The sequence below is a fragment of the Euprymna scolopes genome, chromosome 17 (genome assembly GCF_053919585.1).
Source record: "Euprymna scolopes isolate OS-2025 chromosome 17, ASM5391958v1, whole genome shotgun sequence".
NCBI lineage: Eukaryota > Metazoa > Mollusca > Cephalopoda > Sepiida > Sepiolidae > Euprymna > Euprymna scolopes.
This window is the reverse complement of record NC_136498.1, coordinates 68,578,522-68,604,919: the sequence shown is the minus strand read 5'-3', so window position 1 is coordinate 68,604,919 and position 26,398 is coordinate 68,578,522. Positions and strand designations below refer to the sequence as shown.

At 30.8% G+C, this 26,398-nt stretch overlaps 1 protein-coding gene across 2 annotated transcripts in view; it reads left to right on the top strand.

Annotated features, from left to right (window-relative positions):
• The first annotated feature begins 405 nt into the window (after window positions 1–405).
• LOC145296774 (WD repeat-containing protein 36-like) overlaps window positions 406–26,398 on the top strand; it is a 62,258-nt gene continuing 36,265 nt past the window's right edge. Inside the window, exons 1-7 of one of the 2 annotated variants that reach the window (XM_080142830.1) lie at window positions 406–648; window positions 6,540–6,567; window positions 10,314–10,414; window positions 12,220–12,337; window positions 19,901–20,088; window positions 23,577–23,709; window positions 25,933–26,108. In XM_080142830.1, the coding sequence (XP_079998956.1) occupies window positions 505–648; window positions 6,540–6,567; window positions 10,314–10,414; window positions 12,220–12,337; window positions 19,901–20,088; window positions 23,577–23,709; window positions 25,933–26,108 (888 nt within the window). In that variant the 5' untranslated portion in view covers window positions 406–504. Of the gene's footprint in view, window positions 649–4,986; window positions 5,029–6,539; window positions 6,568–10,313; window positions 10,415–12,219; window positions 12,338–19,900; window positions 20,089–23,576; window positions 23,710–25,932; window positions 26,109–26,398 lie in introns of those variants that run through there. The other variant, XM_080142831.1, reaches the window with a different exon arrangement.

Sequence of the window (26,398 nt, the reverse complement as noted above, 5' to 3'; positions counted from 1 at the left end):
CGTATTTCCAAGTTTAATTTATGATATGCTTTTTTTTATTATTCAATTGTAAGGTTGAAATATAGAATAGGTACAAAACACCCTCCCCTCCCCATGTTAAGAATGGCTTTTTAAATAATAATGTTATTATTTACGTCCGGATCACTCTCTGCACTAGTACCCTAAAAGCTTTTTAAAAAATTGGTAAACACTTATTTAACCGTGCTAAAATAACGTTATTTAGAAAGTCATTCTTAATATAGGGAGAGGAGGGTGTTTTGAACTTTCAAGTAAAAATTTAATAATAATAAAAAAAGATATCGTAAAACTTTAATTTAACTTGAAAATACTATTTAAAAATAGCATGGTTCAATAAGTGCATAAGCACCAAAAAAATTAAAACCTTCGCCGGATTTGTTTTATAGCAGGGACAAATAATTAGATCACCGTTTCCGGCTTCTCCACGTGTGGATTTATGGCTTCTATTATTTGATAAATTTTCAAAGTAATAGAATATAACAAAAAATGCCGTCAGCGAGTAAAATATTTACGGGCTATCGTGCTTTAGGATACGTAAGTAATCACGTTCCTTTGGCCATCAGATATCAAGAAAAAAGAAAAGAACATTATGTCATAACCAGTGTTGGAAAAAACTTTCATACCTACAATGTAAGTAAACAAAATAGATGGAATTTAACGTATTGGTTTTATATTCCTGAATTGTTATTGACGCAAGATGTCTTCCACGTGTTTAATTTGCATTATTCCGACTACTGTTATTATCGTCCGTGCAAGTTCACAACGTTTCGGTCGATGTAACCCCCGACCTTCTTCAGGTGTTGTATCTTGTCGAACTGGAGAATCTTTTGGAATTCTGAACATAACGTTTTATTTAATCTACAGGGTTAGCAGCCATGACTAAATAGAAGTTGCAATTGTATGTGATACTTATGCACTTTTGTTACCGTGTTGAAATAATGTTATTTTGAAAACAATTCTTAACATGGGGAGGAGAGAGTGTCTTGTAATTATTCTGTGCTTCTACCTAATAATTGGCGCTTCTACACTATTGGGACGAAATTTCGGAAATCGTAATATTGAATTTCACAGGAAAACAATGTTATCTACGTATTCCTCGTACTTTTATGATAATTATATCCAAACATTACGAAAATCGATAAGATAAAAAATTATTTATTAAAGAAAATGGGATGCTAATGCAAAGAGTGATCCGCGCTATTTTTTTTTAAATCGTATTTCGAAGCTTAATTAAAGTTTTATGATATGTTTTTTTTTATTCAATTGTAAGGTTAAAGTACAGAATAGATACAAAACACCCTCCCCTCCCCATGTTAAGAATGGCTTTTTAAATAACGTTATTATTTCAGCACGGATCACTCTCTGCATGAGTAGGTGTATCAGAATTTTTGTAGGAATTTTTGACACCCCTAACACGAAACTGCGAATAAAATATAAAAAACTCGTAATTTCTCTTTTAAAAGTAGGTTGTTTATTTTCTTTATGGATTATACTCCCAAAATAAACTATTAAAGTTGTTTTAAAAGTAATAGAAATATTTTTTTTTTATTTTTTAAAAAACAGTAATGAATTTTACGAACTCAATATTTTTCAATTTTTAAACTTTAAAAATCTATCAAAATTTTTCTATTAATTCTATTTTTACGATATTTTCAGGGTCAATGTGAAATTTTATGTTCTTCTTAATAAACCGAATATAATATGTTAGACAAACGTTTTTTTTTATTCACGCCCCCTCCCCATTTTCAAGTGTCTATTAAAAAGTAAATAATTTACTCACCAAAGTTTTATGTATCACAAATTGAAGAGAAAAGGTCAATAAATAATATATTCAAATTTAAAATAAAAAAAGTAGGGTTTTTTAGAAATTTACCTGCAAAGTTCGAAGTTTAAAACCTTTTTTTTTAACCACGTTGTTTGTTTTTTCTTTTCTTTTTTTTAAATGAAACCTTGGTCCTTGCTCCTTTAATTGAAAAAAAAATTAGGGCTTTAATTACATTTTTCGAGTAGTTATAAGCTTGGAAAGACAGGGGGTCGAATAAGTCACGCCTCCCATTTTGAAATGTCTATTAAAAAGTAAATAATTAATTTACTCACCAAAGTGTTATATATCACAAATTGAAGAGAAAAGGTCAATAAATGATATATTCAAATTTAAAACAAAAAAAGTAGTGTTTTTTAGAAATTTACCTGTAAAGTCAGAAGTTTAAAACCTTTTTTTTTTTTTTTAAAATACGTTGTTTGTTTTTTTTTTTTTTAATGAAACCTTGGTCCTTACTCCTTTCATCGAAAAAAAAAATTAGGGCTTGAATGACATTTTTCGAGGAGTTATAAGCTTGGAAAGACGGGGTGGAATTATTCACTATTTTTCACGAAATTTCTGACACCTACTGCATGAGTACCTGTTTTTTTTTATTCAATTGTAAGGTTAAAGTATAGAATAGCTACAAAACACCCTCCCCTCCCCATGTTAAGAACGGCTTTTTAAATGTTATTATTTTAGCAGTGTCAGAAATTTCGTGAAGACTATTGAATAATTCCACCCACCATCTTTCGAAGCTTATAACTCCTCGAAAAATGTCATTCAAGCCCTAATTTTTTTTTCAATTAAAGGAGCAAGGACCAAGGTTTCATTAAAAAAAAACACACAAAAAAAAACAACATGGGTTTTTTTTAAAAAAAGGTTTTAAACTTCGGACTTTACAGGTAAATTTCTAAAATAACACTACTTTTTTGTTTTGTTTTTAAATTTTAATATATTATTTATTGATCTTTTATCTTCAATTTGTGATATATGAAACTTTGGTACATAAATTAATTATTTACTTTTTAATAGAGATTTCAAAATGGGGGGGCGTGAATTAAAAAAAAAACGTTTGTCTAACATATATTCGGTTTATTGGAAAGAGCATAACATTTCACATTGACCCTGAAAATATCGTAAAATAGAATCAATAGAAAAATTTTGATAGATTTTTAAAGTTTAAAAATTGAAAAATACTGAACTCGTAACATTCAATTAATTTCATTACTATTTTTAAAAAAATATTTCTATTACTTTTTATACAACTTTAATAGTTTATTTTGGAAGTATAATCCATAAAGAAAATAAACAACCCACCTTTAAAAGAGAAATTATGAGTTTTTTATATTTTATTTGCAGTTTCGTGTTAGGGGTGTCAAAAATTCCTACAAAAATTCTGATACACCTAGTGCACTACTAGTACCAAAAACATATCATAAAACTTTAATTAAACTTGGAAATACGATTTAAAAAATAGCGCGGATCAGTAAGTGCACTAGCACCAAGAAAATAAATAGAATGTGATGAAAACGATCGTCAGACACAGGAAAGAGGTTTGTATTACTGTAGTACTGTACATTAGGTGTATCAGAAAGTGGCCATTAAAAATGATGATCAGAACTTTAATAATTCAACTTGCTATTTTTCGAAGCTTATAACTATGTAATTCAAACCCTAATTTTTTTTTTTTTCAATTAAAGGAGCAAAGACCAAATTAAAAAAAAATAACAGGTTTAATAGCAAATTATGCAATATTTGTTTTTTTTAAAGTGGTTTTCTTTAAAAAAAAAATATAAAGAAAATCAGCATATTTTGACTTGCCAAAAAATCACTTACTTAAAAGAATATACTATTAAATGAGTAGTTCTATTCTTCATTGTTAAGAATTTGTCCATATTTATATTTTAAATTCCATGTATTTTTTAAATAAAAGGATTTTTTAAAGCGAGGGTCGTAGAAAATCGCATTTTCCCAATGTGTTTTGCGCAAAGCTATAAATAGCTGCTGCTACTAAAATGAAATTTATGAAATACAGATTAGTCCAACGGACATAATGTCTCTTTTTATTGCGTGTGTTAACCAAAATTAGTATTTTTCATCCTCCGTAGTTAAAAAGGAAATGCACATTCACTTATAAGTTTTTCCCCTAGAGCAAAAAATCCGCTTCATCGATTTTTTTTTTTCTTTTTTTTTTTTTTAAATTCTTTTAATGAAATACACGAGTGTTTGATTGATATATTTTAATACTTCTTTATCGAATAAATTTTTTTAAATACTTAAAAAAAGAAAACATTCAATGAAATAGAAAAATTTGCCGTCAGCATCTGGTATTTACATGATGATGTAAGCATGACATGAGCTTTCATTGAAAAAAAAAAAAGATCAACGTGGTTTTTTTAAAAAAAAAAAAAAAAAGGTTTAACACTTTGGACTTTACAGGTAAATTTCCAAAAAACTATTTTTTTTTTGTTTTAAATTAGAATATTTTCTTTATTGATCTTTTATCTTCAATTTGTGATATATCAAACTTTGGCACATAAATTATTAAAATTTTAATAGACATTTCAAAATGGGGGGGGTGAATTTGAAAAAAAAACGTTTCTCTAAAATATTATATTTGGTTTATTGAAAAGAGCATAAAATTTCACATTAACCCTAAAAATATCATAAAAATTGAACCAATAGAAAAATTTTGATAAATTTTTAAAGTTTAAAAATTGAAAAATATTTAACTCGTAAAATTCTATTGATTTTATTACGTGAAAAAATGGCTGCATGAAGGCACGCCAGCATTTTGTAAACATTTTGTAAACACTGTTTTATAAAAAAATAATATTTCTATTAATTTTTAAACAACTTTAATAGTTAATTTTGGAAGTATATTCCATACAGAAAATAAACAACCCACTTTAAAAAGAGAAATTACGAGTTTTTTTATATTTTATTCGCAGTTTTCTGTTAGGGGTGTCAAAGATTCCTCTAAATTTCTGATACACAACTGTACATATAGGTTCGAAGAACTTATCAAAAAACAAATATGTAACAAATAAATGTCATCAAAGGCAAGTTAAGCTACTTTTCCACCTAACTGGATAATTTTCTCGTGTTTTTATTTAATGTAACATGTTTATTCAGCTCGAAAAACATACCGTGTTTACCGATGTATTGGAAAATTACAAATGGCGCCCAACTCTCTCTTTGACACGGTAAGTTTGGGAAAAGGAGTTAAAAATAAAAGAAATATACAAAATACTGTTTAAAAAAAAACACCGATTATATGTCAGCATGTCATGGTAACATATATTGAGCCAGTTTCTAACAGTATCTATTGTTACAAATTACGATGCTTTATTTACATAAAAAAAGCAAAAATAAATTCTTGCATTTTTTATTTACTACTGAAAATCATGACTTTAGTAAAGGTATTTTTTGTTTAAACAAAATAATACATTTTCACTAAGATTTAAATAAAATATATTCCGCAATCATTATTTGATAAATACTGAAAATTTCATTAAAATTGGTTGATTTCTTGATTTTTGGTGAATTTTTAAGTAAATGTTTATTCATTTTGAGCATCAGTATTCATTTTGCATGTACCTATGAGCTGAGATCGAAACCAAGACCTAGAGTCAGTGAGTCAAGTGCGATAAACATTAGGCCAGATTACCACAATCTTTAAAGGTGTTTTCAAACCTACTTATTCTTAACGTAAGGAAGCTGTCATGTCAATGATTCCCACATGTGCAGTTGTGAAACAGTTGACAAACAAAAATCCTATGACACCCCTCCCCCATGTACTGATTTTTCAATTTCAACCTCTTAGCAGCCCTTTTTATCTGGATGAAATCTGATTAAAAAGTTTTCTATCTGTCTGAATACTCTATATATCTAATTTCAAGTCTATAGATCAAAAATTGGTTGAGTATATAGCTTGAGAGTTGTCTTCACAGATACACATTCTCATATATATATATATATATATATATATATGAATAAAAAAAATCAATACGAAAAATATATAAATGTTTATATCTTTTCTGTATTTATTTCCTGCATGTTGACATGTAGGAATACAAAAAGTCTTTTGAAAAAAACAAGAATGTTTCCTTCAAAAGCACATAATTTTTGCCCGATCCTTCGATCTTCCTCAGTGTGAAGTATAGAAAACATGAGTGTGCTGGCAGAGTTAGCAACAGGAGGGGCACGGGTATAGCCATATATATATATATATATATATATATATATATATATATATATATATATATATATATATATATTCAAGGAATAAGAGTTATTTTTCTATCTACCTGCATATTATTTTATGTTTTTTTTTTTTTATTTATGCTAAACACATTGTAGATGTATTTTGCATGATTGTAAAAAAAAAAAAAAAAAAAAAAAAAAAATCTGGTTTCAAATCCAATGTTAATTTAACTAATTTCAAATGCTTAGATCAAAAATTCGTTGCGTATATAGATTGAGATTCTCACTTATTAAAGGAATAATAGTTACTTTTCTATTTACCTGCATATTATTTTGTGTGTGTGTGTGTGTTTTTAAATTTATGCTAAACACACTGTAGATGCTGTAGTTTGCATGATTGTAAAAAATAAAAATAAAAACAAATCTGGTTTCAAACCCAATGTTAATTCAGTCATGTGATTTGCTGATTTCTATTTGAATTTATTTATTTATTTTTTTTTTTCATATGCAGTGTTCAAAGCTTGGCATCACCGATATTAGTAAGTATTGAATACTTTTTAAAATGATATTTGTAAATGTTAATAATAGTGTTAGTGTGGGGTGCAACATACAACTTGTGGAAGATTAACTATCTGAAAGATTGACATCTTTGAGCCTTGTCCAGAATTCCCCCTTTATTAAAAAAACAAAAACAAAGAAAAATTAGTATGATTAACATATCTGTGACAAAATAAAAATATCATATTCTAAAATTCGTGAAAATGGATCAGGTAGTTTTATTTTTATAAAGAAAATTATTTTTAAACATTTAATGGGAATTCATAGACATTACATCATGAAGCTTATATGAATTATTGTTGAGTTATCTCCCTTTGTTTCTTGACATTTTTTTTCCAAAATGGTGTGTAAGGCATTCACTTTTTACCAAATTTGATTTTCTTATCTAAAAAGAAAACTACTTGATCAATTTAATGATTTTTAGAATATGATATTTTTGTTTCATTAGATATACAGATTTTTCTTTGTTGTTTTTTTTTTAATATAGGGTGAATTCTGGACAAGAACCACATCTTTTGTGACAAAGTTCAAGGTTCACATTACTGTCACTTAATCTGGGAATCATTTATCAGAACTTTTTTAGTAAGCTGAAATTAAAAAAAAAATTAACTTGCAAAAAAGAAAAAAGTACTCGTCGGCACAACTGACACTGCAGTTCTGAATTTTTTGGATGAAGGATGATTGTTTGTATTACTTGTTCTGATCGGACTATTGTTCTCATCTTGAAGGTCGGAAGCTACACTGACCGAAACGTTGCACAAATAACACTCAAGATGAGAACAATAGGTTGATCCAAACAAGTAATACACAACTGACACTATTTCACAATACTGCAACCTCAAGATGAGAACAATAGGTTGATCCAAACAAGTAATACACAACTGACACTATTTCACAATACTGCAACCTCTCGGGCACACATGATATTTGAAAAGAAAGTGGGCTCCCTCTATTGAGCTAGAAAACTTTTATTCTTATTTAGAATTCAATTTAATTTAAAAAATACTGAAAAATCTTTGATGCATGTACTCATCACGGAACAAAGTTGTATTCCAAAAATCACATAAATTAATCAAGTAGTTTTATTTTTAACTAGAAAATCAAATTTTATGAGTATTTGAGAAGTAACTATCTTGTCTACTATTATTTAAAAATGTTAAGAATCAATGGGAAATAACTCAACAATAAGTCATAGTTACTAGTTTTAAGTAATATTGCCGCAAAATTCCCATTAATTGTTTAATAATGATTTTTTTTAATAAAAATAAAACTGGATTAGTTTATATGGTTTTTGGAATATGACATGTCCGTTCTGTGATTAGCATGTACATCATAAAGATTTTTCTGTATTTTTGTTCTTTTAATTAGGTTGAATTCTAAATAAAAACTGAAATTTCTTGCATTTGCTAAGTATCCTGTATCTTTACAAGGTTACTTGCTTGAAGTATTGTTGCCCCAGCTTGGTTGGTACCCCAACTACGAGTCTGTTCCTCTTAGACAGAATCCAAAAATGAGGTAGTTGATTTTTTTTTTTTTTTATGTTTCAAGCGTTGTACAGGGGGCAGCAGAAATATCTCCGGCATTTTGACATGCGGTCCTCCCAGTTGCACTCGTGCAGTTTCTTAACAATCAATAATTAAATAATCAATCAGTTTCTGAGCAATAAAATTAAATCATAGTATGGATGGAACTGCATATCAGTGTGTAGAATTCTTCTGACTGATCAGATAATTCCAAGGCCAAAACATGTTTGCGAGCTGAACGTGTAGGAGACTGAATAACAGAAAGTCTCTCAGCTTGAATACTGTCTGGCGTTTGAGCACATTGAGACCTTCCAGGTGGCTTTCTTTTAAATGCCAAACCTGTAACTCTGAAATTTGCAACGCATAGCTGTATTGATTTTCTATCTGGAACAGCATCATGCCGTCCTAACTTGTAACGAACTTGGAAAACTTTCTGTGTTGTGGTTATAGAGTCACCATTCTTCAAAAACACTTCTACAATAAAAGCACGATGTGCACCAGTCTAAACCAGATTGCTTGATGATACTTGAAAAAAAATCACAAGTTATTAGCTAAATGAAAACATCATTGGCACTTGCATAAGTTCATTAGCAACATATAGTTGAAAGTTTAAAGTGTGGGAGGTATTTCTGTTGTACCATGTACAATGTTGTTGTTTTTTTCTAATGTTCCAAGTGTGACTGTTTAAACATTGTATTAGTTCATTTTACATTTGTCCCACATTTGTGACCTTATATGATTTGGTTGACATGTGACATTTCTGACAAGTATGTTTTCCCTGTGTGTTACCAAATGATATTGATCTTTTTAACAGAACTTTTTCTTATTTTTATTTTTGGAATCCTTTGAGATGAGACTTCTATAATCTGTGCATTCATTCTTTTTGCAAACTGTTATCCTCATCTTCATAGTTGTTGTTCTTATATCTGCGTTTCAACCACTCATTCTCTGGCCTTCTTCAGGTGATTAACCGTGACGGGATAGAATGCTGACTCTTGTAACTTATCCTTTGTAATTACTGCCTTGTTGTTGTCCCACCACATTTTTGGCCAACTAATCCTTTGGCCTGCTTGATTCGGGAAGGGGGCCATGGCATAGTGGATAAAGACATTGAGTCTCTATGGTTCTAATTGAGCATTGTCTGAAGATAGCAGTTTCAATCCTACCTAAGCAGGCCAGAAGATTAGTTGGCCAAAAATGTGTTGAGACAACAACAACTATGGAAGGCAGTAATTACTGGGGATAAGTTACGAGATTCAGTACTCCTATCCTGTCGCAGTTAATCACCTGAAGAAGGCCAGAGGATGAGTTGGCTGAAACGTGGTGAAACAACAACTATGAAGATGATAATAACAATCTGCAAAAAAGATGAATGCAGAACTTGTAAAAAAAAAAAAAAAAAAAATGTATGCATGAGTAGGGTAACTTCATCTCTTATACATATATTGATGAAAACATTCTTCATGCTTTTCTTTACAGTGATTTTTAAACTTCTAATAAAGGTGGTCCTATTCACACCAGTAATTTTATTTTTCAAATTAACATCAAGTACCTCATAAACTTGGTACATTTTAGTAGTGTTTGGGAACATGTATCATCTTTTATTTGACTGAATGCTAAGAACGCATTTGGTTACCATAAGCATATTTCCCCTCTTCATGCTTGCAGTTTTGAGGAAGTCATCCGATGTCAAAGAAAGAAAACACCAAAAAGTGGTCCACCATCACAGGTTTATTGATTGTGTGTTCGTTTAAAATAATGTTGTATCCCTGTGCCTGTTTTACAAGTGTTTGAATGGAATATGCTCTGACAAATTAATAATATTTGTGCCGCGACATAATACTCCCAATTGACTCAACAAGGACCAAAATCTCACCTCTTCATTGTAGAGGTCCTTAGATGCTGGACAACCTTCCAATCTGTTTCCTCCCTCAAACTGTTAGACTTTGGAATTTTCTCCGTTTCCTGCTTCCCTGATTGTATTAAGCTACAGAAGTTTAAGTATAAAGTGAACAGACATCTTGCTGTTCAACTCTCCACAGTCCCTTGTTAGGCATGATCCCAAATAGTAACTCTTTATGTTCAAGTGGCAATATGTTTGGAGTGAAAACGAGTAAAAGAAGAAATAAAATTTATCTTGAACTTCATTATAAAATTGACAAGGTTATTTCAAAATAAAATTATTTTCAAAAAACTCTTTTCAGGTGACCGACATGAAGATGAGATCACATGCCTTGCTGCTAATGATCGCCAAGTGTTCACTGCTAGTAAAAATGTTATCCGTGCCTTTCATCGGGGTAAACAGGTGAGGGATTTTTTTTTTTTTTTAAATGTTTACAAAAAGTATTTTACCATTACTAACATTTATTAACAATAATAATAATAAAAAAAAACTTTATTCTCTCTCCCTCTCTTTTTATCTTTATCTTCAATTTTACTTAAAAAAAAAATTTTTTTTAAAACCAGTGATTGTCCAAAATTCTCTCTCCTAAAAAAAGAAAAATAAAGAAAAATCTGTACAGTGTACTTACTTGTGATGAAAAGAATGTCATACACCAAAAATCACATAAATTGATCAAGTAATTTTATTTTTAAATCAGAAAATCAAAGGATGAGCGACAATTTCATGGTACCATCTTGAAAACAAGCTGAAGGAATAAGGGAGATTACTCCAAAAAAATTCAAGCTTGTGACATTTTAGAAAGCCCTTCTTAACATGGGGAGGAAAAATTAAAATTCACTTAAAAATGGTTTTCTTTATAAAAGTATTTGATCAATTTACATATCAATATTCACAATTTCGAGGTAGTTGTACTAAAATAATTATATCTAAAAAACAAAAGCACCATTTTGTTTGGAATGAATATATTTTCTTTATTCTCATTATTCCTTAGATCTCAATCATGTAGTATGAACCGAAATCAGTACAGTATTCTTCCAAATGTCTAGTTTTTCTGTATAGTTATTGCGGATAGCAAGATTAAAATTCTTTTTAAAAAATAATTGCTTGTTGCCATTGTCCAGAATTCTCCCCTCCCTGTGAAAAAACAAAAATAAAGATCTGTATTATATCATATTCTAAAAATCAGATAAATTAAGTAGTTTTATTTTAAAATTTTACTCTCATAACAAAGAAGCACCTTTCAATTGCTGTCAACGGAATAGATGCCCTGACACCCAAGCCTTCAAAACAGCTCACAACTGCTTCAAATATTTATAGAAAATCTAAAGAGTTCTATGCTTAATCTGTTAAATCCAGAGTTACTGAGCAGAGGCCTGTTTTCCGTGAGTTTTGGTGAATAAAAAACATGGTACTGAATAAATATAAATCTTCAGTGCTTATTTAGTTTTACTCCAATATTAAAAACTGCAAATAAACAAAATGGCATAGAAATCGATTATGTACATTCATGTTAGGTTTGAAAAAAAGACAGTATACCAAAAATTACGAATTTAATTGATCAAGTATTTTTTTTTTTTTTTTTTTTTTTTTTTTTTTTTTAACAAGGCATTTTAACAGCAGAATACTTACATTAACGTCAACAATCAAGGGACATAATTCAAACACAATCATAATAATACTGGTTAGAAATCATCTGCTGGTCAAATTTAATTTTATAAAAACAAAAATACTGGCTTACTGGATGAATTCATATAAATTTTAGTGTACAGACTATTTTTATTTTTTTTTTTTAGGAATATACATCATAAAAGTTTTTGTGCGATTATAATTGGGATAAAACAAGATAAGCACTGCATTTTCTATTCCAGCCATCACTTTATGGATCAAAGGTGATTTTGGTAGCATCTGAGAAAGCCAAAATTTTTGCAAAGAACTTTGTTTCAAATTCCATCAGGACTATATACTTCTAGAATTCCCCCTCTGTGACTGAAAATACTTCAAATAATATTCTTTTCTATCTGAAATGTTGGCAAACTTATCAAGAACCTTGATATCAACAAGACATTTCATTCGTTGTGCTTAAGAATGTGTTGCTGGAACTAACTCCTATCCTTACAAAGCTATTCAATCATCGAATCTCTTTGAAAAACATTGTCATGCTTATAGGACTAATTGCTATGCCATTTTCTTCTTGTTCTTTTTGTCAGGTTATCCGAACCTATGAAGGCCATCAAAGCAACATTCACCTTTTACTTCCATTCGCTAATCATCTCATATCCGTTGACGAAGATAATTTTGTCAAAATTTGGCACATCAAAACAGCAGGTAGGATTTTTATTCATGTATATATTTGGTGCTTCTATATTATAACTAGCGGGGGGGTACCCGGCATTGCCCGGGTGTTTGGAGGTGTGTGTGATTTTGGGTAAATCAAAACTCCGGGAGTGGGGGGGGGGGGTTAAAATAAAAACAAGTTTTGGTAGGTAAGTATGAGGTTCGAACCCGAACCCTTGAGGCAAAGTTGGAAATTAAAGTGTGAAAAACAAAAATGTGCAACGTTAATTATTGCGCCACTGCGACATACTGACAGAAACACGTTTGAATTTATTTAATTACTTAAATTGGCAGGTGCACGTTTTAATGACTTAATGAGGTCAACTTTTGACTGTGGGGTAGCATTTCATTTAGTGCGGGAATGCTTTTTTTTTTTTTTCCCCCCCCCTCAAGACATTGCGGGGTAGGGAGAAACATTATAGGAAAAGGCTTAACCTACATGCGGCGAGCGAAAACTATCGAATATTTATCTTCCCGAAGTCGAACAAATTAAATAAACAGGCGAGCTCCGTTGTTGACTCTGAGATATCACGATTTACATGTGATATAAAAAGTTTTAAAAAGTTGTTAGGCGACCGATCGCTTCTCTGAAAAAAGCTTTTCTTGGACAGACACAAAAAGCGAACATACATTTTTGCTCTTATTATATACTAGGGGGGGGGGGTACTCGGCGTTGCCCGGGTGTTTGTAGGCGTGTGTATTGAGGGGGGAATAATTAATAATCCTGCTTAAATATTATAAAAAAGACGATGTAAAAAAAAATCCAAAACCAAAACGGGAAAAAAATGGCATAAATAAACCTGTGTAGGGGGGGGGGGGTAAACTAAAGAATAAGCGAAGTAATAAAAAAAAAACGTTTGGTCGGGAGGAGGGATTGAACCCGGAAGCTTAGACGCGGAGGTGGATAAAAAATGTTTTGGTAGGTGAGTGTATGAGGATCGAACCCGTACCCTTGAGTTGGAAATTAATGTGTGAAAAAAAACCGTGCTAAGTTAACCATTGAGCCACGTCGACAGACAACGTTAATCAGGTTATTTAACTATAAAAACAGGCGTGCGCAATAAAAGTTAACTCTACTGCTTCCATTTGACCTAATTAAGAAGGTCAAATAGAAGTCACGCTGTGTTTGGGTTTGTTTACCCAAATTTTCTTCCCCCAACAGATGTTGGGGAGGGGGAAAGCCACTCCCAATTGTCCAGATTAAATAGCAACTGATCAAAGCTGATTGCTTCTGGACGTTTTTCCCGGCACAATGCCGAAGACGTCATTTTAGTTTCACTTTATTTATACTAAAAAGCCCAATCAACACGCGAGAAGCCAAAATAGCAATAATTTTGTAAAAATCGACGTAAATAAATCTATACGCTACGTGCTTTCCTAATTCCTAGATATTATTATATAGGACCTATATACACAGTTTTAAGTGATAGTAACGACCCCGGGAGCGTGTGCGAGAAAAGCCTTTTGAAGACATACACGAAATGATCACACACATTTTGCCTTTTATATATATAGATAACAAAAAAATATTGAATTTCATGTAAAACAAATGGTACCTACATAATTGTCATGTCGCAAATAGTAACATATCCAAAACTTAAGGAAAATATTTGGTAGAAAAATAATTATTAATGAAAAACTGTTTTTGATAAAGTTTATAAGGGGAATAAGGTTTTTTTTTGTTTTTTTGTTTTTTTTGTATTATTTGGACTATTATTCTCATCTTGCTTATTTTTTTTCACAACGTTTCGGCTGATGTAACCTCCGACCATGTTTAGGTGCATTCATACTGGATTTTATTGGTGAATAGTGAAAAAAATATTTGGTTTATTTGCTTTCCCAATGAACACAGCTATTAGAGATTTAAAACGCAAATAGCGCCAAGTCTTTTTTTAATTTTGTTATTAATAAATCCGGGTCCTTTCCGTTTTTTTCGATATGATGAATGTATATTTTTGTGATGAGGGTTTATAATTATTATTTTGTATTATTTGAACTATTATTCTCATCTTGGTTGTTTTTTCACAACGTTTCGGCCAATGTAACCTCTGACCATCTTCAGGTGCGGTCACACTGGATGTTATTGGTGAATAAATTTTGTCCGAAATTTTTAATTACAAATCATCACGTAACATAAGCAACAGAACTTAATTATCTCCCCTGTCAACTTATCTCTTTTTTTTTTTTTTTTTTAGTAAGAGTAATATAGTGATTTCGCTTCCTTCTATTAATTTCTTTTTTTCATTAATAATTATTTTTCTACCTTTATCGTTTTCTGTAATTTTTGGATATGTTACTATTTGAGTCTTGGCAATTACAAAATTCAGTATTTTTTATTTTATTTTTTTTTTTTTTCATTATTATAATATAGAAGCACCATATATTTTTTTTTACTTTTTGCTTTAAAATATTAAAGAGTCTAAGGAATGTGTTGGGTAGAAGAGTTGTTTTGTCTGTAAGGAGAATTTAAGGTTCATGTCCAGAATTCCTCCTATATTAAAAAGCCAAAATAAAGAAAAATCTGTATGCTGTATGTACCCATGGCAAGGCAAAAATATCATATAATAAAAATATTGTAAATTGATCAAGTCGTTTTATATTTAAATAAGAAAATCAAATTTTATAAGTATGACTCTCTTGTCAACATCTCAAAGAAGCAAGGGAGATAATGCAACAATAATCTAAGCTAGGAAGATTTTTGTTTTAAGATCTTCGGATTCCCATTAATCACTTTAAAATGATTTTCTTTATAAAAATAAAACTACTTGATCAATTTTGGAATGTGATATTTTTGTTTTGTCATGGATACATACATCATACAGATTTTTAAAAATTTTTGTTTTTCAAGTATAGAAAGAATTTTAGATAAGAACCAAAATCGAATACATGTTTTCATTTTGACTGGTGCTGTGTGTGTGTGTAAATGGGATTGATCCTACAGGCATTATGTATCTAGACCACTCTTACATAAAAAATCTTTTAAACCTTTTTCATTTGCTATGTAGGGGATAGGGTAGTTGTTATCGACAAAATCATCATCATTCAATTTTGGCAATTAAGATATTGTGAGTATTCCAGATTAGCACCAGGCAAACTGTTATGCCTGCTCTCCGTGTAGTCTAATCCACAGAGTTGGATTGGATCACATAGAGAGCAGATGTAGACAATAAAATTGGCTAAAGAGAGCTCAATTCCTATCAGGTCTGTAATGTTAAATTATGCTGTAGCAACGATGTAAGTAAAAGCATAAAACCGGACATCCTATTTTTCAGCTTCAGGTAAAAAAGTTTTGAATCTATGAAGGTAATTTTGTCAAAATTTGACACCTCAAAACAACAAGTAGAATTTTTATTTGTATTTTTCATTTTATTTATAAAAAATAAGAATACAGTTAGCATAAACTGTGAAATCGGCTAAACCAAGTTTAAAACCTATCCAATTTATTTTGTTAAATTATGCAGTAAAAATTAGGCAATAAAAACATTAATCCTGTTCCGTATTGAGACATAAAAGCTATATATATATATATATATATATATATATATATATAAAGAGTAATCTGTTACTGGAGTATTTTGCATATATATATATATATGTATAAGGAATGAAAAAATGTACCAGCGGTGGTTGACGTTATGTTTAAAGAAAAAATAGAAAAAACCGAATGAAATTATTAAAAAATCAACGTTTCGTCCTTGTCTCAGAGGACATCTTCAGGATAATTGAAATAAAAATGTGATAAAAGAAAAAGTCATAGATCGTGCGAAAAAAGACAGTTTTTTAAAATCCAACCCATGTTGGGAAAGGACGAATATGTGTGCGTATGGGAAGGTTGTTTGATGTCTATATATACAATTTTAAAATGCATTTAAAATAAATATGTACATTTTTTTTTTTTTTTTTTTTTTTTTTTTTTCTTCTGCGAAACTACTCATTTTCCTGAAACATTCAAAGAAAAACGGCTAGCCAGGATCCACCCTGATACCTTGCTCTTTGATTATTATTTTCCCTATGCTAGGGGTTAAATGGTAGAAGCCTTTTCTTTGTGTAATAGTATTAGTATTCAAAATTAGTGCTGATTCTAAAAGTCTTCTTTTAGCTCTATCTATCACGTATTTAATAATTTTCGCTTGATCTAAATTAAATGAGTGATCGTGTTCTGCACAATGGCAAAAGAGTGCATTTAGGGCGCTACCATTCCTCATATCTCTTCTGTGCTCGTTAAGTCTTAATTTCAATTTTCGTTGTGTTTCACCTATGTACGCTTGTTGACAGTTGTTACATGGGATGGAATATATACCGGCATCGGATGTGAGGGTTTTGGGAGAGTGCTTGGTAGTTTTTAATGTCTGTTTTATGGTTGAGGAAGTTGTTTGTATCAGGTGAAAACCAAGTCTATTAAGAGTGTCGTAGATTTTTGTATTTTTGGTGTGGGTGGGAATGAAAAGATGTCTGTTTAATAGTGAGGTATCTGTTTTATTTTTCTGTGTGTTTATGTTATAGTGTATTTTCGTAGCTTTTTTCTTTGCGTAAGAAATGAAATAGGATGGATACTGTAGTTTTCTTAAAACATTCGTAATATATTGAAATTCATCATTAAGATATTGGGGACTGCATATTCTAAAGGCACGTAAGAAAAACCCTATAATCATGCCCGTCTTTATTTTATCATTGTGGTGTGAGTAGTAATGAATATAGTCGTTTTTGTGTGTGGTCTTTCTATGTACTTTGAAACTCAGATCAGTTTCTGATCTGATGAGGAATATGTCTAGAAAAGCTAGGGAGTGGTCTTGTTCGGATTCATGTGTAAAATTTATAGATGGTTCCACTGAATTTAATTTATTTCTAATTTGTTCTATTTGTGTGTTTTTAGGGAGAAAAATAAGAATGTCATCTATATATCTAAAATATGTGGAGTTTTTAGGAAGTCTGTGTTTAAAAGAGTTGGTTTCTAAGAATTCTAAGAATAAGCAGGCTAGTACACCACTAAGGGGGTTACCCATAGGGAGTCCAAATTTCTGTCTATAGTAAGAATTATTAAATTGAAAGTAGGTTCTATCAGTGATGAGTTTTGACAGTTGTTACATGGGATGGAATATATACCGGCATCGGATGTGAGGGTTTTGGGAGAGTGCTTGGTAGTTTTTAATGTCTGTTTTATGGTTGAGGAAGTTGTTTGTATCAGGTGAAAACCAAGTCTATTAAGAGTGTCGTAGATTTTTGTATTTTTGGTGTGGGTGGGAATGAAAAGATGTCTGTTTAATAGTGAGGTATCTGTTTAATAGTGAGAATGAAAAGATGTCTGTTTAATAGTGAGGTATCGCATAGGGAAAATAATAATCAAAGAGCAAGGTATCAGGGTGGATCCTGGCTAGCCGTTTTTCTTTGAATGTTTCAGGAAAATGAGTAGTTTCGCAGAAGAAAAAAAAAAAAAAAAAAAAAAAAATGTACATATTTATTTTAAATGCATTTTAAAATTGTATATATAGACATCAAACAACCTTCCCATACGCACACATATTCGTCCTTTCCCGACATGGGTTGGATTTTAAAAAACTGTCTTTTTTCGCACGATCTATGACTTTTTCTTTTATCACATTTTTATTTCAATTATCCTGAAGATGTCCTCTGAGACAAGGATGAAACGTTGATTTTTTTAATAATTTCATTCGGTTTTTTCTATTTTTTCTTTAAACATATATATATATATATATATATAATAGAAGAAAATTTCGGAATTAAAGAAAAGGTTAATAAAAAAAACTTAATTTCGAAAGAGATGAATTATAAATATAGAGAAATATATTTATAGAATTATAAACTTATCCAGATTTAAAAAGCCTCAATATCAGTGATAGAGCCTAGTATAAGCAATAGAATTATAGAATTAAGTTCACAATATTTTATTCAAAATAAGGAATACAAGAAAAAGTGAGAAAAATTCCTTATTCCATGGAGTTTTAAAGATAGGCTCTTCTTCTCAGAGGAAGAAACGTTAGCAAAAGGAATATATAGATAAAAATCTGATTTTGTTGGTTAGCAAAATTTTTGAAACAGTAGTTATTAAAGTTTTTAGGAAAATAAAAAATACTCAGCAATGTCCAATAATTAGTGTTGCAGAAATCCGGTGAGAGTATGATGTTCGTATTGGGTAGTTCCAATAATAGATTCAAAAAGGTGTTCTTTCGAGTCTCTTTAAAAATATCCAGAGATAAAAGAAAAAATGATATATTCTTGTAGATGAGTCTTGTGTTGAAAAGTGGGGGTAAAATCCATTCCATGGAACATAGATGTTAAAGCGTAGAGAAGCATGTAAGTTCTTAAATTAAGGACATAGGCTTCAAATGGAGAAAAAATAGAAAATAGCTTGATATAGAATTTTGTAAATGGTGCTTCCATGGCCAGGTCAAATCATAAAATGGTGAACGGATTTTCAAAAACTTTTATAACTACCATTTTCAAAAAAATAGCGCTGACCAGCAAAATCAGATTTTTATCTATATATTCCTTTTGCTAACATTTTTTCCCTCACTTTTTCTTTTCTTTATAAGGATAAAAAATAGAAAGAAAACCTTAACTAAAAATTTTTTTAAATAGAAAAATGAGGATCCTCGGCTGTCTACCATGTAGCTGTTTCAGAGATTTAAAAACAGGACAGCTGTGAAATACATGGCTCTCCGGTAGAAAATAGCACTTTCCCAATAACGAAATGTAGAACAATAATATAATATAATATAATATATATATATAAATATTAATAATAATAATATAAGTAAATTTAATAAGATTACAAAATCTATTCTGTGACATGTAACTAGCATAAGTAATAATGCCCTTGTTGCAGTTGTTTGATCTAGCAGAAATGTTGCATGTGTAATGATTTATATATCTATGGGTTATGTGACAAATTGCAGCACAGAACTAATTAGATGAAAGTTTTTTTTTATTGATTTATACAGTATATTGATCTTTCATTTAATCATTTTATGTTGTTGAACTACTGATGCGTAGGGTTTTCCTGACGTATATAAAATTTCACTTATAATAGCACTACATACATATTGCACACTTTTGAAAAGTATTGTTTTTTTTAGTTTGATAGATTTGAACTTAATTTAATTTTCAACGCAATTACAATATTTTTTTTACATCACAGGTACGTACAACCTACGGATTTTTCTTTATTTTAATTTTTAATATGGGGGAATTCTGGACAAGCACTTAGATATATGGCTTTATTCATTATTGAGCACCATTATATCAACAACCATATTCATAAGATTATTTATCCAATCTCTATAAACAGACTTACACCTAAAATGAGTGTAAGACTTCGTAATGAATTGAGCACTCTCTGCAGTTGATAATGTGAATACAAAAATATATCAACTTTATACTTACTTATACTTTCAAGGGGAATATAATAATAAAGGGATGGAATTTCTGACTGCTGATCATGCAATAGGGTTATAGATTTTTTTAAAAGTCCAGACTTTTTTTTTTTTTTTGAAAGATTCTAAATTGTTTCATTTTTTTTACATGCTTTGTTTGCAGAGTTATATTTGGAAATTGAATTTTCCAATGAGACTTTCCAAGTGACATCCCTGGTTCATCCCGTCACATATTTAAACAAGATTCTATTTGGAAGCAAACAAGGAACTTTGCAACTTTGGAATCTGAAGACTAATAAACTTATTTACAACTTTTCTGGATGGAAATCCAAAATTACCGTTCTTCAACAGGTAACCATTTTTTTTTATGCTAATATAAAGTGTGTGTGTGTGTGTGTATATATATATATATATATATATATATATATATACACACACACATCTCATTTGTTTGTGTTTTTGTTTATATCTCTATTCTTTATATTTACCAAAATATTTTTAAAGTAGAAGCTTGATAATTGTTAACATATAATAACAGAGCATTATAAGAAACATTCTAAAGACTGATTTCGTTCACCTTATCAATTATTTAAGAAGAAAAAAAAGAAGAAAACTTCAGGGTACTCTTGAACATACTGACCTAGATTTCCATGACATTGGCTCAGGCTTCACCAACAGCCGATGTAAATTGCTGGAATATTCCGATCACTGATCAAAGTAAAAAAACGCTGGGAAATAAATTAACAACATTTATTACATATTAAGTGTAAGGGGTGGGTGGGGGGATGAACATACAAAATAATAGCAAAAATCTACCAGGAGATTAATGAATAATTTTTTTAAACTTATAAGAATTATTAAGAAAATATGTGATATTTTTTTTTCTTTTCAAGAAAAATTGAAATTAAAAGATTTTGTGTTCAATTTATTTTTTTACAAAAGATGAATGAATTTGTTGGAAAACTTTAGACTTTTTTCTAGAAAACTTTAGACTTTTTTAGTGTAACAATGTGTTTTATAGCTGTTTCTTAGTAGGAGAAAACCCGTTAAAGAATAGGATATTTCTTTAGAAATATTTTCGGTTGACTGTAGGGCAGACGTTGCTAGCAAAGAGGGAGAAGATGAGGTAGAAAAAGATGGAAGGAAGCTCCCCAACCGGGTAACAACTTTCTGCAATGTGATTTATTATGGAGACGGATTGTTTTTAAAGTTTTGTCTCCACATAAATTCAATTAGGTATGTATTGAGAAGCTCCTGGCTGGTTCCGCATTCTTTCTTGTTGCGTTGTTTGGTCTCCTTCCATATCATTTCGGCATGATTAGTTGTAGCCTTCGTTATGGAGTCTACAAAATTCAGACTATGTTTACTGTCAGGTGATGGAATCCTTCTTCTCCAACTTTGTTGTATGCTTTCCAACAGTCGGATATTTTTTATTATAGAAAGGAGGGTTTTGGCATTGTAATTTGGTACAGTCATCAAGAAACCCTTCTTGTTGGTGGTGTCATATCCTCTGAAGACCTAGAGCAGTTCAATGAGTCTCTCAACATTGTGCTTTCTTCTGTTAAACAAAGACTTGTCGATTTCTACTGTGTTCACGGGACCTCCAATCTGCTGAGGATTCCTAAAGAAATAATCCTGACAAATGTCTTTCATGAAGTTCCTCCAGTTGGTAACAGAGTGCACCAACCCAATTCCACATTCGCTCTGAAGATTATTTTGTGGTGGTCCTGTGCCCACAAATGAATTAAATATTTTTCAAAATTTGTGATATTTCCAATGTTCCCATACGCAAGGAGGCCCATTGTCTGCATTGAGCATTAGTGCACCTTCAAACGAAAGCATCGCTCACATACACCCTTTTCTTAAATTAATATTTCTATGTATAAGTCGTGCACCGCAATTCCGAGGCACATTGTCTCTTGTCAATAAATTGCTCAGGCGTCTGTACTATTTTCTTCAATGTATCTAGATTCATCTTAGAGTCTACTGTGTCTGCTATTTTCATGCATGAATATAAAATAATTTTTTTTTTCTTCTTCTTCCAATTTATCAAGCTGTTTGCTTCAATTTCCAATGGCATTTTTTATTGTGACTGATCAACTTGATCAGCACTCAACATACTCCGGCAGTTGACATTAACTGTTGATATGGTCAGTGTATGCAGAAGTACCAACTTCAATACAATTAGGAACCATTTCCTTCGCGGAAGAATAACCAATATTTATGTTAATGCCAGATCTTTCTTCGTGGATTCATCAGAAAACCAGAAAATTCTTAATCAGAAAAATACATCCATGATGCAAGAAACAAAAAAACAATCCGCACTGAACTCATCATGAAACATCAGTCAGGTTGAGATATAGGAAAGTGATAAATTATGTTATAAGAGACCATACTAACATGGCCAAAGATGAATAAAAACAATACAAATGATATTTATAAAACTAATCCAAATCCTAAATAGAACTCTACTCTCTATTCCAATTAATTGATAGTAATACTATCAAAAAGAAACAGTCGTAAAAACCCATCTTATAAGTATGCACATTTTTATCAACATACCTAAAGAATTTTACCAAATTCTTAAGAAGAACTTCCCTCCAGATAAGAAAATAAGAAAATTTATCAATAAAAACACTATAAAATTGTCATCTTTCAACCTCTAATAACTTGGTATCAATTATTGTAGGTTCTAAATAATGCTAAAATGAGTAAAATAATTAGAAATTCTGAAAGGAATGTGATTTAAAGTCGTGACATATGGTGATACTATTTTTTGGATTCACCAGAAAAAAAGTTATTAAATGCAAGTAGGACTATGACACCAGAAAAGCAAAAGTTATCTGAAGTAAGAAGGGTAAGAGGGCATGGGTGGAGGAAAAATATTTTGTCTCTCATGGCAAGAGGAAACCTCAAAGTTGGTGGTCAATTTCCGGGTAATCATCTGAGAGTGACTTAGAAGGTGAGTTGTTTTCCATTTATCAGTCACTCTAGGACAAAACCAAGTATTTAGGATTTCTGGTCAAAGTTAATATATTGAGTAGTCAGTTGTTTGCAGCTTGTGGAGATTGGAGTAGAGTAGAGTCGTAATAAGACAAGAACAAATCAGATCAAGCATATGAGAGAATGAACTCAATAAAGAAATTCTCTCAGTTAGATTTTAATGAGACCGGAAGCTTAACTAAGATATAGATGCTTGCGCTTAGAGTCCCTTTCTGTGACAGTGTCTCACACATGTACATGCACACAAAGAACAGCTGATTTATACACAATGTATCTGAGTTGGTGTTCTTTCTGGTGAGTTTTGAGTTGCTTTTGTGTTTGCTGAGGGTACGAACACTAATTCACAAATATACATTTGTGAACTAGTGTTCGTACCCTCGGCAATTATCAATAAAAAAAAAAGTGAAAGACAATATGGTTGGAATGAAAGATGAAGACTAACAGAAAACCACAGCACACAAGCATTGGGATTGGTGATTGTCGAGGGGAGTGACACATGGTCTTACAGTGGAACCCAAAAATAATATTCAAGATGAGAACAGTAGTCTAAATAGCCCGAATAATATAAAATCCAGTTATTTTCCTTTTTATAAAAATTTATTTTAGATTTTTCTTTAAGTTGAACTTTTGAGGGGAGAATTTATTTGTTTGTTTTTTTTTTTTTTGTTTTAATTTGATTTAATTTTTTTTTTTTATAACTTATTTTCAAGGTAAACAGACACTTCCTTCTTCTTATAAAATTGACTTAAGATAATATTCCTAATTTTATTTCACCCTGAAATAGATGAAGTTGATTTTCACTGATCTAAAATGATACTCTGTTTTCTTTGTTCCAGGCTCCCGCCGTTGATGTGATTGCAGTTGGACTTGAAGATGGACGCATCATTGTACACAATATCCGGTTTGATGAAACCATTGTAAAGTTTTCTCAAAATTGGGGAGCAATCACTACAATTTCTTTTAGATCAGGTATATAGGACAAAATGCTTTTTGATGGAATATATACAATCCTTATCATAATTTAGATTTTGTGTCTGTGTTGTAACCAAATACATGTTTTATTTAAGTGTATGGTATTAAATAAAAATAGACATTATATTTTAACTACACGAGTACATAATTATAATGTCCAATGTTACGTGCATACAATAAAGGGAGGGTGTATTTAGCATTCTCTCTCTTGCTCTCTTTTTTTTTTTTTTTGTTATTTACTTTGGGAGATTTATAGTCACCGCCTGTTTCTCTCTCTCACTCTCTCTTTTTTGCTTTCTCTCTCTCATGATTTTCGTTGTAGGGAGCTTGACTCGCATAAGATGCTTCTGGAGAGTTGAATCACTCCTGAATACTGTCCTAATGTCATATTACATATATATACTAGCAGGCTGCCAGGCATTGCCCAGTCATAAAATATGCTCAGACATGATATTTAATATTATATATATATACACACACACACACTCTAGCAGGCTACCCGGCTTTGCCTGGTTGTAAAATGCACTTAAATATGATATTTTGATTAATGCAGATTTCATATTTATTATTATACTAGCGAGGGGTACCCGGTGTTGCCCGGGTGTTTGTAGGTGTGTGTGAAAAAAAAACAGGTTCCCGTGAAAAAAAAAACAAAGCCTTTACGACGCGCAGTTGGAAAATAGTAAAGTGTGAAAAAAAAAACAAAGCCTTTACGACGCGCAGTTGGAAAATAGTAAAGTGTGAAAAAAAAAACAAAGCCTCGACGACGCGCAGTTGGAAAATAGTAAAGTGTGAAAAAAAAACAGGTGCGCGTTTTTGATTGACGTGACGGCGATAGGTATTCAGCAGTTAGCATTTTGTGCAGGACAGTTTTTAATGAGGTCAATAAATCGGTTTGTTTGTTTTTAAAAACCCAAGCTACTGTCTGATATGATGAAGTCGACATTGACCAAACGTTACTTAGCTCTCTAGAGACCACTGTCTGTGGGTCTGTGATTAGAGTCGAGTTTCGCTTTTTGTTTATACCGAAAACCGAATGTAACGCGTGCCGATGCGGGAAATGTCAAATAATTAACGTTTGAAAGTCAATAAAATTAAATAGACAGGCGAGCTCCATGGTTAAGTGTGAGATATTACAATTTATAGATGATATAAAAAGTTTTAAGAAGTTGTGAAGCGAGCGAGTGCTTCTCTGAAAGAAGCGTTTTGTGGACATCGAGGAAAGCGTACATACATACATACATACAGACATACATTTTCGCTTTTATATATATAGATTATATTGGGCCCAATATATAGTAATGATTTAAAAAGTTTTTTAAAAAATGACTCGTGCGCCACCACTGAAAATCAAAACCAAAATGTTTTGCTTACGATTTACTTTTTCCTTTGACGTTAATGCCTGAGCTATGAAGACATGTTTGCTGCAAGGCTAAAAATTAAAACATGAATCAATAGTTATTACGTTACACATGCATATTCATAATGCTGTCATTTGATCTTCATCTGGCAAATTTAATTTTTTAAATTTTCACACTTTTGCACCAATTTTTCCCCGGCTAAAACCCAAATATAAAGTTTCACATCGGTTTGAATACCCTATATATAAAGTTTCATGTCTGTAGACCAAAAACTGACAGAGGAGTTTGGTGGCAAGATTTTTTAAACAAATATATATATGCATACATAAATATATAGGAAAAGGTTGTGTTTACTATACCCTTTTTACACGAATATTACGCAAGTTCAAATCATGTAGAATATCTGCATGAATATAATTACACGTAATAGTTAATTAAAGATGATCATCCCATAAGAAAACCGAAAAAAACTAAAAGGGAATTAGAATGAATGGTCAAATGGATATGCAAATTATTTTGATCTTTTGCAGATGAATGCAATTCCAAGACCCATATGTAAGAAAGTTGTATTTTCTTTTTTGATAAATAGAAAAAAGGGTTTTTAATATGAATATCAGTACACAAAAAACCCAAATTTATAGGTATGTATATATATATATATATATATATATATATATTTGATGTCAGTCATACACTTTTAATGATTGACAATGCCATAAAACTGCAGTGAGTTATTAAGCTAAGTACATTTTATTATCATTTATTTTTTATTGATATATTACATGTATAGTAACATGAGTGGTAATATTATATTTGGATTATTATTATTATTATTATTATTATTATTATTATTATTCAGATGGCCATCCTATCATGGTCACAGGAAGTGCTCCTGGACACATAGTATTGTGGGATTTAGAAAAAAAGCGTATACAGTGCCAAGTTCGGGATGCTCACCATTCTTCTGTGAGTGGAATGTATTGTCTGCATTCAGAGCCACTTATGGTTACATCTTCTGGAGATAACACACTTAAGGTAGGTACCTCTTTCTATTGCTTTTTTTTTCTATTTTTTTTAAGTCCCAATATGGATTTTCAGGTGGTGCAATTGTTGTTAAGATTGTAAACTAGATTTAACACGTTAAATAAAAGTAGCAGCAACATCCTGGAGTCATGGTACAATAAGTCACTAGTGTATATTATGTTTCTATTTTTTCTTTATATGGTACAAGCAGGACTACCTCATGTTAACCAATGGCATAAAAAAGTACCCCAGAAAAACAAAATAGAAGAGGTTTAAAAGTATACATAACATTTTTATATTAA